Genomic DNA, 13,906 nt, shown 5'->3' with positions numbered 1-13,906 from the left:
ATGCAGGACATCACACATCAGCAAGTGCTTCCCCTGCTGAGCCAACCCGCTGGCCATTTTATTCCACTTTGTTTTATGTGTATGGGCGTATCCGTGTATGTCTCTTTTGCATATGTCTGTGCATCACGCATGTGCAGTTCTCATGGAGGCCAGAAGACACTGGAACCGTGTGAGCTGCCTACCTGATGTGGGTGCTGGGAATCGAACCTGGGATCTCGGAGCCATCTTTCCATTCCCCTCTCCACTTTATTTTGAGACACAGTTTTTCATTGAGCCTAGGGTTTACTGACTCAGCTAGACTTACTCTGACCCAGTGATCTATTTCTGCTTCCTCACCACTAGGGTTATGAACATACGCTGCCACACTTGGCTCTTTACATGTGTGACAGTGGTCTGGACTCATCCTCTTGCTTGCATAGCAAGCACTTTACTGACTGTGTCATCTTCCCAGCCCACAGCAGACCACTTATGAGAGTTTGACCACGAAGGCTCCCTTAGCGTGCTATAGCATGAAGCCTGTGGAGATGCACCCCAGACACATTTGTCAGGGGATGAGGCCTGGCTGTTAGATACAGGCAAGTCCCCTGGGGTGAAAATGGTGAGCAGCGTGCTGCAGTGACTGCAGGGAGGACAGAAGAGGGACAACATGGCCAATCAGTTGAAGGGCTGGGCTTCCCAGAACCTAATGCTTTGTGGGGTTGTCTGGTCCTTTGCAGTTCATGAGGAGTTTGGAAGACCAGATGGTCACAAATTCAAGGAAAGAAGAGGATGCTACCCTGAACCATGAGAATCCAGAGTTCAAAGGGAGGCTGGGAATATGGCTCAGGAGGTAAAGTGTTGTCCACACAGCACGAGGACTACAGTTGGGTTTCCTAAAACCCACGTAAGAGCAGGTCAGATGCCGCAGCTGCCTGGAATCCGAATCTGGGAAGCAGGCAGGAGATCCCTGAATCAAGATGACTAACTTAAAACAAGCAGCAGTGAGCCCTGGATTTCGGAAGAGACTGCCTTAGCAAATTAAGCAGATATTCAGGAAACACCTGACACCAGCCAGCTTCCAAGTGTGCACATCACAAACACATGCAAAAAGAAAAAGGCACAAAACAGGCCTCTGGCTGTCAGTCGGGATGCACTATCATGAGGGAGCCAAGTGGCTTCCAGTAGATCAGCTGAGGCAGAGGCAGAAATAGAAGGGCTTCCCCAAACACAAGTCCTCAGAACCACAGCGGCTGGAGTGGCTCTCAGGAGACAAGAGTGGGTGGCACACGGTCTAGTCTTTGTAGTAGAGGGGTCCTCAAACTCCAGGACTAGAAATAAGGCAAAGACAAGAGTGGCAAACTTGTCATCTTTGAGATGTCAATCAATTTATGTATGGAGAGAAGCTGGAGACAGGCAGGCCAAGGTCTGAGCACAGAGCTCTGGGAGAGCCCAGGACTGCATTGACCTTTGTGCCTGAAGAGTGTCGTGGTGGACAAGGTGTGCTCTGCCCTGTTCCAAGGAAACAACAGGAACTTGCAGTCTTTGTTCTGAGACAGGATCTTGTACCCCAGAAACTTCTGATCCATATGCCTCCACCTCTTAAATGCCTGCCCCTTTTTTTGTTTTGTTTTGTTTTAAATTGTGTGTTTACACATTTGTGTTCTGTGGTGCTTTTAATGGAAAACTGGCAAGAACCGGTTCTCTCCCTCCCATGTGCATCCAGCTTGGTGGCAGGTGCTTTTGCTCACTCAACACTGTGCCTTGCTCCACAACCAGTTTTATTCAGCTCTGGGGACACAACTCAGGACTTTATGTGTTCTAGAAAGCTTTCCCCTCTGAGCACCCACAGAATTTTAAGGACACCATCCCTCCCATGCCCAGGCACTCACGTATTTCCACCCGAGTGTGGTCTTGCAGTTCTCACAGTAGATGTCGGCCACTGCATGCAGCCCGGTTAGAAGGACTCTCTCCTCAGCGGGGCCACAGCCCACATTCACCCTGTGAAGACACAGAGTGGCTGTGCTGGAGGTCTCCCTGCCCAGTGCCCCTCCCCTCCCCCACATCATAAGTAACACCAGGACAGAGTTGTCCATATCATCACAGGCTTTTCGGCTCTCCCACCCCCCACTTTAGCAAGAAGGAAATAGTTTTTTCTTTATAGGGCTTGGAATCAAACCTAGGGCCTCAACATGCTGAGCAAGCACTCTACTACAGAGCCAGCCCACCAAGGGAATCCTAAAGTGTCAGGACTGGAGGCTAGACTCTCAGGCACAATGACTGCATCAGAAACACAGATGCAGGAGGCTAGGTTCTTCCCAGCTGATCATGGTGCTGACTGGGATGGCTCAGATACACGTTTCAGCCCTCATTAACTGAGCAGGCAGAGGGACAGAGCCAGACACACTAGTGACAGCATGTACTCACACAGAGTTGAAGAGGTAGGCTCGCCCCTGGCTTCCCTGAAAGGACTGCAAAGAAAGGGAGGAGGCAGTGTTAGCAGGGGCGCAAAGCACTTGGCAGCTCAGCTTTCTGGGATGCTGGAGGCACAGGTGCGGTCACTTGGCTCAGGCCACCTGTCACCCCACAAGTGCAATTGCTGATGCCGTGTGGATTGGGCTTCTGCTGGGACAGGTTATAAAAGCACCATTCCCAGTCACAATTCTGCATCTAAACTTCATCATTGCCATTTTGCAATCATGTGCACAAGTTCACAGCAAAGCAGAGCTGGCCCTGGGGCACACCTTCAGCCCCAGCTAGTCAAAAGGCTGGAGTACGGAAAATGCTTGAACTTGGAAAACAGTTAAAAGAGTAAAACGTGGTGAATCAGCCTTAAACAGTAGGCTCTGTAGGCTTAAGTGACTCCTCAGACTCTTTTCATCTCTCAGAAGAGGTATTGGATCCCACAGAACTGGAGTTAAAGGAGGGTGTGAGCCATCTTGTTGCTGCTGGAACCCAACGCAGGCCCTCTGCAGAGTAAGCACTGAGCACTCAGGGCTGCTGAGCTCTCTCGCCCCCTATGACACCTTCTAACCTAATTCTGATGGCTCACTATCTTCAAGAATTAGACAAGGTGAAGTTTCTTCACTAAAGATTTACTTATTATATGTAAGTACACTGTAGCTGTCTTCAGACACTCCAGAAAAGGGGGTCAGACCTCATTACGGATGGTTGTGAGCCACCATGTGGTTGCTGGGATTTGAACTTAGGACCTTCAGAAGAGCAGTCGGTGCTCTTAACCGCTGAGCCATCTCTCCAGCCCAAGTTTCTTCACTTTTTAAAAATAAATATTTATTTTATGTATGTGAGTTACACTGTAGCTCTCTTCAGACACACCGTAAGAGGGTATCTGATAGTTATGAGCCAACCCATGTGGTTGCTGGGATTTGAATTCAGGACTATCTGTAAGAGCAGTCAGTGCTCTTAACCACTAAGCCATCTCTCCAGCCCCCATTTCTTCACATTTTTACTGACATTAAAACAAAACGAAAACCCTAGCCTGAGCTGAACATCCACGTCTATATTTCCAGTATCTTGGAGCTCCAGTGGGGGCCACCTTAAGTTCCTATTATGAGTTCTAGGTAAATCAGGGTTACATAACTAGTCCCTGTCTCAGAAAAACTGAAAATGGCCTTGTAGAGAGCCCGATTTCCAGCACCACATGGCTCACTACCATCTGTAACTTCAGTCCTGCAGGGACTCAGTGCCCTTTTCTGGCCTCAGCTGGCACCAGGCAAAACACTCATCACATAACCTTTAAAAGTAAAAGCTAGGGCTGGAGAGATGGCTCAGCGGTTAAGAGCACTGACTGCTCTTCCGAAGGTCCTGAGTTCAATTTCCGGCAACCACATGATGGCTCACAACCATCCATAATGAGATCTGGCGCCCTCTTCTGGAGTGTCTGAAGACAGCTACAGTGTACTTACATATGATAAATAAATAAATATTTTTTTAAAAAAAAAGTAAAAGCTAATCATGGTTGCATAAACCTGTAACCTCAGTGCTGGGCAGGTGACTGCTGGGGACAGCGACTGCCTGGGGTTTGCTGACCAGAAAGTCCAGCTGGTTCTGAGCGCTCAGGGCTCAGTGAGAGGCCTAGTCTCAGGAGATAAGGCGGATCGCGATGCCGAGCGCTCCACAAGTGCTCTGCCATTGATAATATTGATTTTAAAGTTTCATTTTCAGCTGGGTATAGTGATGAATGTCTTTAATCCCATTTAGGAGGCAGGGGCAGAAGGGCAGAGGGGCAGAGGCAGGTGGATCCTTGAATTTGAGACCAGCCTGGTCTTCAGAGAGTGTTCAGGGTGATAGCTACACAGAGAAATCCTGTCTAAAACTAACAAACAAGTTTTCAGCTTTAAAAGGAATATCCCCTAAAGTGACTTTGTAGTTTGTGTCTGCTCCTCTGGAATTGCAGTAGACAGCTGTGAGCTGCCATGTGGTTGCTGGGAATTGAACCCAGGTCCTCTGGACGAGCAGCCAGTGCTCTAACCGCTGAGCCATCTCTCCACCCCCTTTATGTTCGGTTTTCCTGATACTCATGTCTAGACTCTGCACCCCCATCAGCGTTGAATTCTTCCTCTGCTTGTACATTGTGCAAGCTCTTAGGTTTTTCACAGGGGCAGCTGGGAAGAGATGATGCAGGAGACCTAGTTACTCTGTGGTAGCATGAGTCACCTGAGGTGACAGGAACTGTGAGTTAACATCACAGATGTGTGAGACATACTGGTGCACACCTCCAAGCCCAGGACTCTTGAGACAGAGGCAGGTGATCTCTGAGTTCAAGGCCAGCAATGGCGGCGTATCAAGACCATGGTTTTTAAAGGGAAGGGCTTCCTCAGACCAGAGCACTCCTTGTTAAGTGACAAATATGGACCAGAGACTGGTGAGCTCTCATGGAGGTGGCTCTAGCGTCCAGTGTGCTGGGATCTACTTCCGAGGTGTGTGTACTGAGGCTTACTGGCCTAAGCAGGAAGACAACTCAGAAGAGGACAGTTGCCATGGCTGGTGCTGTGCTTTGGGTCCTGAACGCTCTCCAAAGGCCCGCATGCCGGAGACTGGGTCCCGGCAGTGCCAGTACTGGGAGCTGAGAGAACCTTAGGAGGCAGAGGCCAGTGGAAGGAAATTAGTTTACTAAGAAAACCTCCAAGGCTACTAGGACTCTGATCTCTTCCTTTTTTGCTTTCTGCTCTCTGCCACACTTTCCTACACCGGGGAGGGGTGGTGGGGGGCACACGTGGCCACTCATGGAAATCTCTGAAACCATAAGACAATTTTTTTTGTTTTTTGTTTTTTTTTTTTTTTTTTTTTGGTTTTTCGAGACAGGGTTTCTCTGTGTAGCCCTGGCTGTCCTGGAACTCACTCTGTAGACCAGGCTGGCCTCGAACTCAGAAATCCGCCTGCCTCTGCCTCCCAAGTGCTAGGATTAAAGGTGTGCGCCACCACCGCCCGGCAAAATTTTTCTTTATTGAGCTCATTGTACCTTCTTACAGGAATATCACTGAAAGCCACCCTCACCACCCCCAGCTCAGGAGCGAGGTTTGATAGCTCGTGGCAGTCTATGTATTTTTAAGAATTATTTGTGGCCTCTTTCATCTTGCCATGGGTAGGTTTCAAATCACTCATTTCCTAGCACACATCTGTTCTTCATGCAATTTTTAAGAGCTGACATAAAACCCTTTTCTCAGATTTCTGTGTACCCCTCCCTCCCCACAAAGCACCACGCGCTCGGCGTGCTGGGCACGGTGCCTGACTCTGACAACTGAATTAGGTGACAGATCTTGGCAAACAGCAGTTGTCACTAAGTTGACAAAGCCCTATAGTTCCCAACCAGTGCTGCTGGCCACTGCCTTACTTTTTTTTTTTTTTTTTTTGAGGCAGGGTATGTATCCCTATGTATTCCCAGGCTAGCCTAGAATTCACAGAGATTGCCTCTGCCTCCCAACTGGTCGGAGTAAAGGCGCATGTACGTACGCCAGCCTTCTTTTTATCAGGTTTGAGTCCAGATCACTTGCCTTGGAGATAAGCTCATCGTGATTGGCCAGATGGGCTCTGCAGTGGATGCAGCTGTAAGTTCGGTGACAGTGTGGCAGATAAGCTTGGAAAGTTTTGGACTTGGTCATTTTCACCATGTCTGCTGGGCTCTCGTCACTCGGTTCTGGGCCAGCTCTGGAGGAGCTAGGGCTCTGTCGGACTCTCTGACAAAAACACTGGAAAGTATATGCAAGAGCCGTTGCTGGTCTGGAGGGCGTGTGGTGCTGTCCACACACTGGGGCAAGGGAACGCCAGTGCAACCTGCAAGCAAATCAGACAGGCCCTGCTTTACACAGCAGCAGCAGGCACTCTGGGAGCTCTGCTGCAGATATTTTGAAAAGGAGTAGGCCTAAAAGTTACAGATCTAACAAATCTCATCTTTTCACTTTATTTTGCAGGGCCTTGTGCGTTATAAGCAGGCAGGACCTGGTCACAGAGGCTTTTTTTTTTTCCAGACAGGGTCTCACTCTGTTGCCCAGGCTGGCCTCTGAGATCCAAGATTTCTAAGTACATCAAAAGAATATTAGCATTGCGATGGTTTGTATATGCTTGGTCCAGGGAGTGGCACTATTAGGAGGTGTGGCCTTGTTGGAGTAGGCGTGTCACTGTGGGTGTGGGCTTTAAGCTCCTTACCTAACCCCCTGGAAGTCAGTATTCTGCTAGCAGCCTTTGGATGAAGATGTAGAACTCTCAGTTCCTCCTGCGCCATGCCTGTCTGGATGCTGCCATGCTCCCACCTTGATGATAATGGACTGAATCTCTGAACCTTTAAGCCAGCCCCAGCTAAATGTTGTCTTTTTAAGAGTTGCCTTGGTTATGGTGTCTGTTCATGGCAGTAAAACTCTAAAACACACAGACACACACAAGATAATCCTTTTTTTTTTTAAAGATCAAAGTAAATGGAGTTGGAGAAATGACTCAGCAGTTAAATGATTGTTCTTCCAGAGGTCCTGAGTTCAGTTCCTAGCAACCTGCTATAGTGGGAGCTGATGCCCTCTTCTGGCATGCAGATGTACATGCAGACAGAGTAGTCACATTTAAAAAAAGTAAATGAAAAAGAGAAAAAGAGATACTTTAATATCTCAAAAGTCAACTTCCAGCTTAAAACTATGATATATCACATCTTTGGACTAACCCTCCAGTGGGGAAGTTCTAAAAAAGACAACCAAATAAAGTATTTAAATGAGTGTGTGTGTGTTGTTGAGTCTAAATTTTAATTAAGCTGAGCCATCTCTCTAGCTCTTAAAAAAAAAAAAAAGAGACACCAGTTTTGCTGTTTAGTCAGCTTTCAGCACACTGACTGTCCTTTCAAGTGTCTGGGACTTCTGGGGTTCAGGAAGGACGCTCACCTAGATGGATAAAAGGTGTTCTTGCTGACTGATTAGCTTGGGTCCAGGTTATGAATGAAACATTTCAAGCAGAGGGCTGGAGAGACAGCACTGACTAAGAAGACTTGCTGCTCCTGAAGAGGGCCAGGGTTTAGTTTCCATGACCCACATCACGCTGGGCATAACTCTAGTTCCAGGAGATCTGATGCCCTCTTCTGGCCTCTGTGGGTACTGTGCAAAAATGGTGCTTATAAAGCTAAATATACACACACACACTCACTCACTCAGGCTGGACAGATGGCTCAGCAATTAAGAGCACTGACTGCTCTTCCAAAGATCCTGAGTTCAAATCCCAGCAACCACATGGTGGTTCACAACCATTCATGATGAGATGGATGGAACCAACCATGTCCTCTTCTGATGTGTCTAAAGACAGCTACAGTATACTTACATATAATAATAAATAAATCTTTAAAAAAAGACACACAAAATTAAAAATATTTTTCCAAGCAAACAGGCACGCATTCACAACTTTAAGAGGCTGCAAATTCTTGAATGGCTGAATCACACCAGTACCCTGAGAAGTAAGGAACTCGGGTCTAGTGAGTGCTGTGCTTATGGACCCAGTCAGCCATGAGCACTGTGAAACTCTAACTTCAGCCACATCCAGTTTCTACTACACAGTCACCTTATTCTGAGACTGTCAGTTTCATTGTCAGTTTGTTTTAAATTTGGACATCTGGAATTCTCATTTGAACTGTTGTCCAGATCAGACAGGTCTATGGCCATGTCTGTGAAAAACTGTCTTGCCTGTGAAGTGGGAGGGCCCAGCCCATAGTGGGCAGCACTATCCCTAGGCAGGTAAGGTCTGAGGTATGTGAGAGAACTGGAGAGATGCCTCAGTGGTTAAAAGTCACTTGGCTCTCAGAGGACCAGGTTTCAATTCCCAGCACCCACATGGCAGCTCACAACTGTCTGTAACTTTCAGTTCCTGGGAATCTGACGCCCTCTTCTGGCCTCCATAGGCAATACACACATGTGTAGGCAAAACACCCACACACACACACACACACAAAACCAGAAATAAACAAAAGGTAGCTGAGCATAAGCCAGAAAGTGAGAAAGCCAGTGAGCAACCTTCTTCAGTAGTTCCTGCCTCCAGGTTTGTGCCTCAACTTCCCTCCATGATGGAGTATGACCTGGAAGTGGAAGATGAAACATGCCCATTCCTCCCCAGGCTGGCTTTGGTCATAGTGTTATATTTATTTATCACAGCAATAGAAAGCAAATTATGACAGAGACCTTCACTATGTGACCTGCTCTCAAGGCATCCTTACCTGAGAAGTCTGTGAAGGGTTAATGACCCAAATATTCTGGACAAGAAAGCTGACTTGGCAGAAGTCTATGATCAGGAGACTCCACATTGAGCCCACTGGTGTGTACCACTTCCAGTCTGCAGGGGACTCACCTGCAGATGGGCTCTCCCACCTGCAAAGCTCCTCTTCACCTATAAACCACGCACACATAAGTGCATACAGACTGCAGCCCTTAGGCTATTCCGACTGAACGAACAATTCTGCTTCTGGAGATGCCTGTCTGCTTCTCTTTAATGATCACGTTGTCTCTATCACTCCTGACCTAACAGTCTGCCTGTGTGTCACAGTCCCCAGAGCAGCTCCTACTGGGCCTAGGCTGCTCTCTGGATTCCCTTTTACCCCTGCCAGGACAGCGCTGGCCTCATACAGACTCCAGGTCACCTCACAGTTCTCACTTTTGGCCCAGCAGCAGCAGCTCTGACAGCAGCCACCCCTGAAGGCATGGCGCTGTGAGTCAGCTGACAGGGGCTCTCCACTAGAAGCCATGCAAATGGAAAACAACTGCAAAGTCTAAGAAGCCATTAGGAACCACTGTGAAGTCTCAGGGAAGCAAGCACTAGTCAGATGAACCACACCTACAGGAAGGATGCTGGCGTCCTTCCTGTAGTGTGGAGGAGATCCACCTCCAAGCAGACAGACATTGGTGTTTGGTTTTTTTTCCTTCTCCTTAGCAAACCAATATACTGTGTTCCAGAAGTTTCTCACCTAAAATAAACACATACAATTATTTTAAGAGTCTATGGGCCAGGCTCATGTCCATATGGTGTGATTATCACACTGGAAGATGAGACAGAGACAGAGGAACAAAATGAAGCCATATGGTAAAGCATGGCGCCATGGTGCCCTCTAGCCAGCCACACCTCCCTTCCTGTTAGGGGCTCACTGTGAAGCTATGTGCTGGCCTGGAACGTCCTATGTGGACAGGGCTTGCTCTGCCTCCCAATTCTTGGGACTAACAGTGTGATACTGCCTGTTCCATACCCATCAAAGCACCAGCCTTCTCCACAGACAGCTTTAACTGGCTCTAATACCTCCACTAACAAGCAGGTGAGCTTGGGCCACTCTGTAATTTTATCTGTTACTTGGAAGACTGACTGAGCCTCAGAATTTGAAGCCAGCATGGGTAACATAGTGAAACCTCTTGCAGGTTAGGAAAATTTCATCTAGAACATTCCTGGCTGTATGTTGCTGCACAGGAGTTTACATTTGCAAAACAATTGGATGAAAGCAGTCACAGTATTCCCTCATAAAAATTAAAGGGGCTGGAGAGATGGCTCAGCAGTTAAGAGCACTGGCTTCCCTTCCAGAGGTCCAGAGTTCAATTCCCAGCAACCACATGGTGGCTCACAGTCATCTGTAATGGGACCTGATGCCCTCTTCTGGCACATACAGAGCACTCATACACATAAAATAAACAAATCTTTTAAAAAATTAGAAAACACTTCAAGTTTGAGAGTCTGCAAATGCCTTCATAAATCAGAGATACTGCCAAGATGGGGTCTTAAGGCTGCAATGAGGAAATGTGGCTTCCTTCTGCAGGCCTGATTTTCCTGGGGCGTGTGTGTGTGTGTGTGTGTGTGTGTGTGTGTGTGTGTGCGCACATGCACACGAGTGCCCGTGAAACTGGTTCCTTCCACTGTTCGAGGCTCAGTGATCAAGCTCAGCTTTCTAAGGTTGGCCACAGGTCCTCTCACTGCTCAGGCATCCTCCTGGCCCTGCACCTTTATCTTTTGATTCCAAGCATTGAAACTGACTACTCAGATGCACTGCACGTACGCTCACAAGCATGGAAAGATCTGGAAGGATTCACACAGCCACAGTGTAGCGCTAGCTGGCTTTGGTGACACATCCTTCTTTCCTCGTATCTATAACTCCCTACTTGGATCACGGAATGAGATCCTTTCTCCCACACTTCGGGGACAGTAACCTGGACAGTGGACTCAAGACAACGACGTGCCCGTGCCTGCCATGGTCTGCCACCTCCTGCTCTCTCAGGACCCTCACGGGATCTGGCACCTCCACACTCAGTGTTCAATCCCTCATCTCCTATCGAATTCTACCAAGCTCAAGCACAATAAAGGCTACTGATGATGTGTATGCAATCAGAGATACTACAGCATGTTCTTTCTGGCTTCTGCACAGCTTTGGGCCCGAGAGACATGCCAGCAGAAAGCTGCCTGGTTTCCTTGAATAGCAGACTGGCTGTGAAGACAGCTGAAGATGAGAAAACACAGCTGCCAATTTTTAAGTTTTTCTTTGAATTATGTGCACAGGTATGGGTGCTCATGCTCAGGAGTTCTAAGTCAGGGGTGGCCGATCCCCTGGAACTGGAGTTACAGGTGGCTATGAGCCACCTCATGCAGGTGCTAGGAATCAAACTTGGGTCCTCTACAAGAGCAATATGCGCTTTTTTTTTTTTTAAAGATTTATTTTATTGCCGGGTGTGGTGGCACACACCTTTAATCCCCAGTAAAACCCGGGAGGCAGAGGCAGGCGGATTTCTGAGTTCAAGGTCAGCCTGGTCTACAAAGTGCGTTCCAGGACAGCCAGGGCTATACAGAGAAACCCTGTCTCGAAAAAAAATTATTTATTTTATGTATATGAGTACACTGTCACTGTCTTCAGACACACCAGAAGAGGGTATTGGATCCCATTACAGATGGTTGTGAGCCACCATGTGGTTGCTGGGAATTGAACTCAGGACCTCTGGAAGATCAGCCAGTGTTTTTAACCGCTGAGCCATCTCTCCAGCCCCTATATGTGCTCTTAATCACTAAGCTATTTCTCCAGACCTCTGTTTTGCTGCTTTTAGGGGTCTTTCTTATGTGGCCTAAAACTCCATCTACAGCCAAGAATGATCTTCACTTCCCATCCTCCTGACACCAGGCCTGGTTAACTGAGGTCCCTGGCTCTCATTCCCGTGTGCTGGGCTGGAAGGTGTGTGCCACCATCCCTGGCCTGGCAAGACAGCTTTATTTACTCACATGCTGGATAACTATAGTCCAACAGTCAAGTGTTTTCACTCCAGGTACGGTGTGTGGGATCCAGGCACTGAGCTGTAATAAGAGGGTCTCTCCTGGGGGCACAACCGATCTCATTCCGGGTTCCACAACATAGTGGCTTCCCCTGTATGCTCAGCTCTCTTCCTGTACCCAAACCCTCAGCTAAAACTTTCATCCCACGAGCCTAGCATGAGAAGATTAGGTTTCACATACTACAAATAAGCTGCTTCTTTATATTTTAAACTTTTGGTGCAGCATTTCTCAACGCTCCATCAAGAAAGATGCATTAAGACTATCCAGCCCTGTCGCCTCCATCCGTGCCTGTGCTTGTGGGACTGAAGAACGACATCAGAGCATCTGTGCTAACACAGAGTGCCAAACAAACAACTTCGGTTCTTTAGAATGCAAGGACAACCTGGGATTTAAGAACAGATCCCCTGAGGTACTCAGTGTGACCAGGTGTACCCCAGCAATGAAGGGTGGCTGAGCTGGGTCCGCCAGAGCTGAGGGGGAACTTCTGATTTGCGTGTCTAGTGGGGGGGAGACCAAGGGCCTCACACATGCTGAGCCCTACCACCCAGCCACACCCCCAGCTCTTTTATAAAATTAAGTTTATTTATAAAGTTGGAGCTGTGGTTGTGGTAGAGCACTTGCCGAAAATGCATAAGTAAAAAAAAAAACAAAAACAAACAAACAAAAAAAAAAACAGGAAAAGAAAAGACTTCTATTCAGATTGATTACTGGCATTGATTCAACTGTCTGTCTGTCTGTCTGTATGTATGTATGTATTTTTAGTGTTTCATATGGGCCAGCCCCTGGGCTGCTATATATCTGTGGTAAGTCAAGATTTTGGTCTAATCCCTAAGAAGACATGCTAACCACATAGTCCCTTGGCTAGGAACACATAGACCTAGGGATCCTGGTAGCAAAACTCTTCAAATACAGCACCCCTGACTTTTTTAAGAGCCCACAGTATGGCTGGAGAGATGGGCTGACATCCTTTAGCACCTGCTGCTCTTGTGGAGGATCCATAACTTCGGCTCTAGGGGATCCGATGCCCTCTTCTGGCTTCTCTAGATACCAGGCACACACACGGTGAATATACATGTGTGTGTGTGTTTATTTATTTGTACCCCACCATACACATGCACACAGACACCCACTGGACCAGCCCCTAGGGGAGAGGGAGACGGGTACTCAGCAAACATTTGTTAACACATCTACCAGAACACAGCAGAGGTAAAGGGCCCTGGGTGATGGGTGAGGGTGGCTTACTCAGAGGGGCCTGGAGAAGTTCCCCAGAGGAGGTGAGCCTGGTCTTGGAACTTCAGCGGAGCGAGGAGGAGTATGGTCAATTCTTTGACAAGATACATTAGTTAAGGTGAATACATTGTGGATACTTATAAGGCAACTGAATTAGAAAGACCTTGGGCTGAAAAATGATGTTTTCAACGTCTATTATCTATCCAAAACAGAATTCTGCCGGCTTTCTATCCTGGAGCTCAGTACACGATCGAAGATGACCATTTGTGCAGTTATTGAGTAGAGAATATCTTATTTAGTTGCTACTGTTAGCAATTTACATTGATAAAGCCTAGAGCCACAAGTGGTAAACAATGAGGACAATTCCCTTTAGTTATTATTGTACAGGCAACTTGAAAATGCCACCCCATAATATTCTTTTATTGGAGGTATCTTCTGTATTTATTTCTTTCCCCATTTTTTAAGGTAGGGGAAAAAACAATGGGGGGGGGGGGGCGAAGAAAAAAGAAAGAAAGAAAGACCGGGATTTTGCGTTGTCTTCTAATGACCCAAATACCAACAGTTCGGAACATCAGAACAAAAAGTCAACGCATCCTCCGCACTCCCGCCCGGCCCGCCCGCGCCCAACAGGTGCTTCCCCGCCTCCCGGAGCCGGAGATCCTCAGGTCTCCGCAGAGAACCCCTGAGGCCCGCCCGTACTCACGGCCGCTCCGCGGTCCGCTGCGCCCATCCGGCCCAGGCTCGGTCGGCGCGAGCTCGGTTTTCAGGCGGTCCCGGTGTGACCCGGGACGCGCTCCGGCCGTTGGCGCCCACTCCGGGCGCGAGGCATCCTCCTGCCGCCGCCTCGCGGGCCGCCTGCCCTTTGTTTTGGACCCGTAGCCCAGCCCAGCCGCCATAAACGGCCTCGGAACGTGGCGATGCCCAATCA

At 48.1% G+C, this 13,906-nt stretch overlaps 1 protein-coding gene across 10 annotated transcripts in view; it reads right to left on the bottom strand.

Moving 5' to 3' along the window:
- The window catches only part of Ypel1 (yippee like 1), a 16,910-nt gene extending 3,004 nt beyond the window's left edge, over positions 1–13,906 (bottom strand). Inside the window, exons 1-6 of one of the 10 annotated variants that reach the window (XM_006521677.2) lie at positions 13,682–13,848; positions 9,293–9,418; positions 5,991–6,270; positions 2,404–2,447; positions 1,869–1,977; positions 1,343–1,488 (exon numbers count right to left, since the gene is read on the bottom strand). In XM_006521677.2, the coding sequence (XP_006521740.1) occupies positions 1,366–1,488; positions 1,869–1,977; positions 2,404–2,447; positions 5,991–6,270; positions 9,293–9,354 (618 nt within the window). In that variant the 5' untranslated portion in view covers positions 9,355–9,418; positions 13,682–13,848 and the 3' untranslated portion in view covers positions 1,343–1,365. Of the gene's footprint in view, positions 1–1,342; positions 1,489–1,868; positions 1,978–2,403; positions 2,448–5,990; positions 6,271–6,642; positions 6,848–9,292; positions 9,419–12,990; positions 13,398–13,681 lie in introns of those variants that run through there. The other 9 variants (NM_001291047.1, XM_006521679.3, XM_006521675.4 and 6 more) reach the window with 9 other exon arrangements.

Source organism: Mus musculus, chromosome 16 (assembly GCF_000001635.26).
Source record: "Mus musculus strain C57BL/6J chromosome 16, GRCm38.p6 C57BL/6J".
In the NCBI taxonomy this organism is placed as follows: domain Eukaryota; kingdom Metazoa; phylum Chordata; class Mammalia; order Rodentia; family Muridae; genus Mus; species Mus musculus.
Note: the sequence above shows the minus strand (reverse complement) of the source record. Positions and strands in the feature narration are given on the sequence as shown.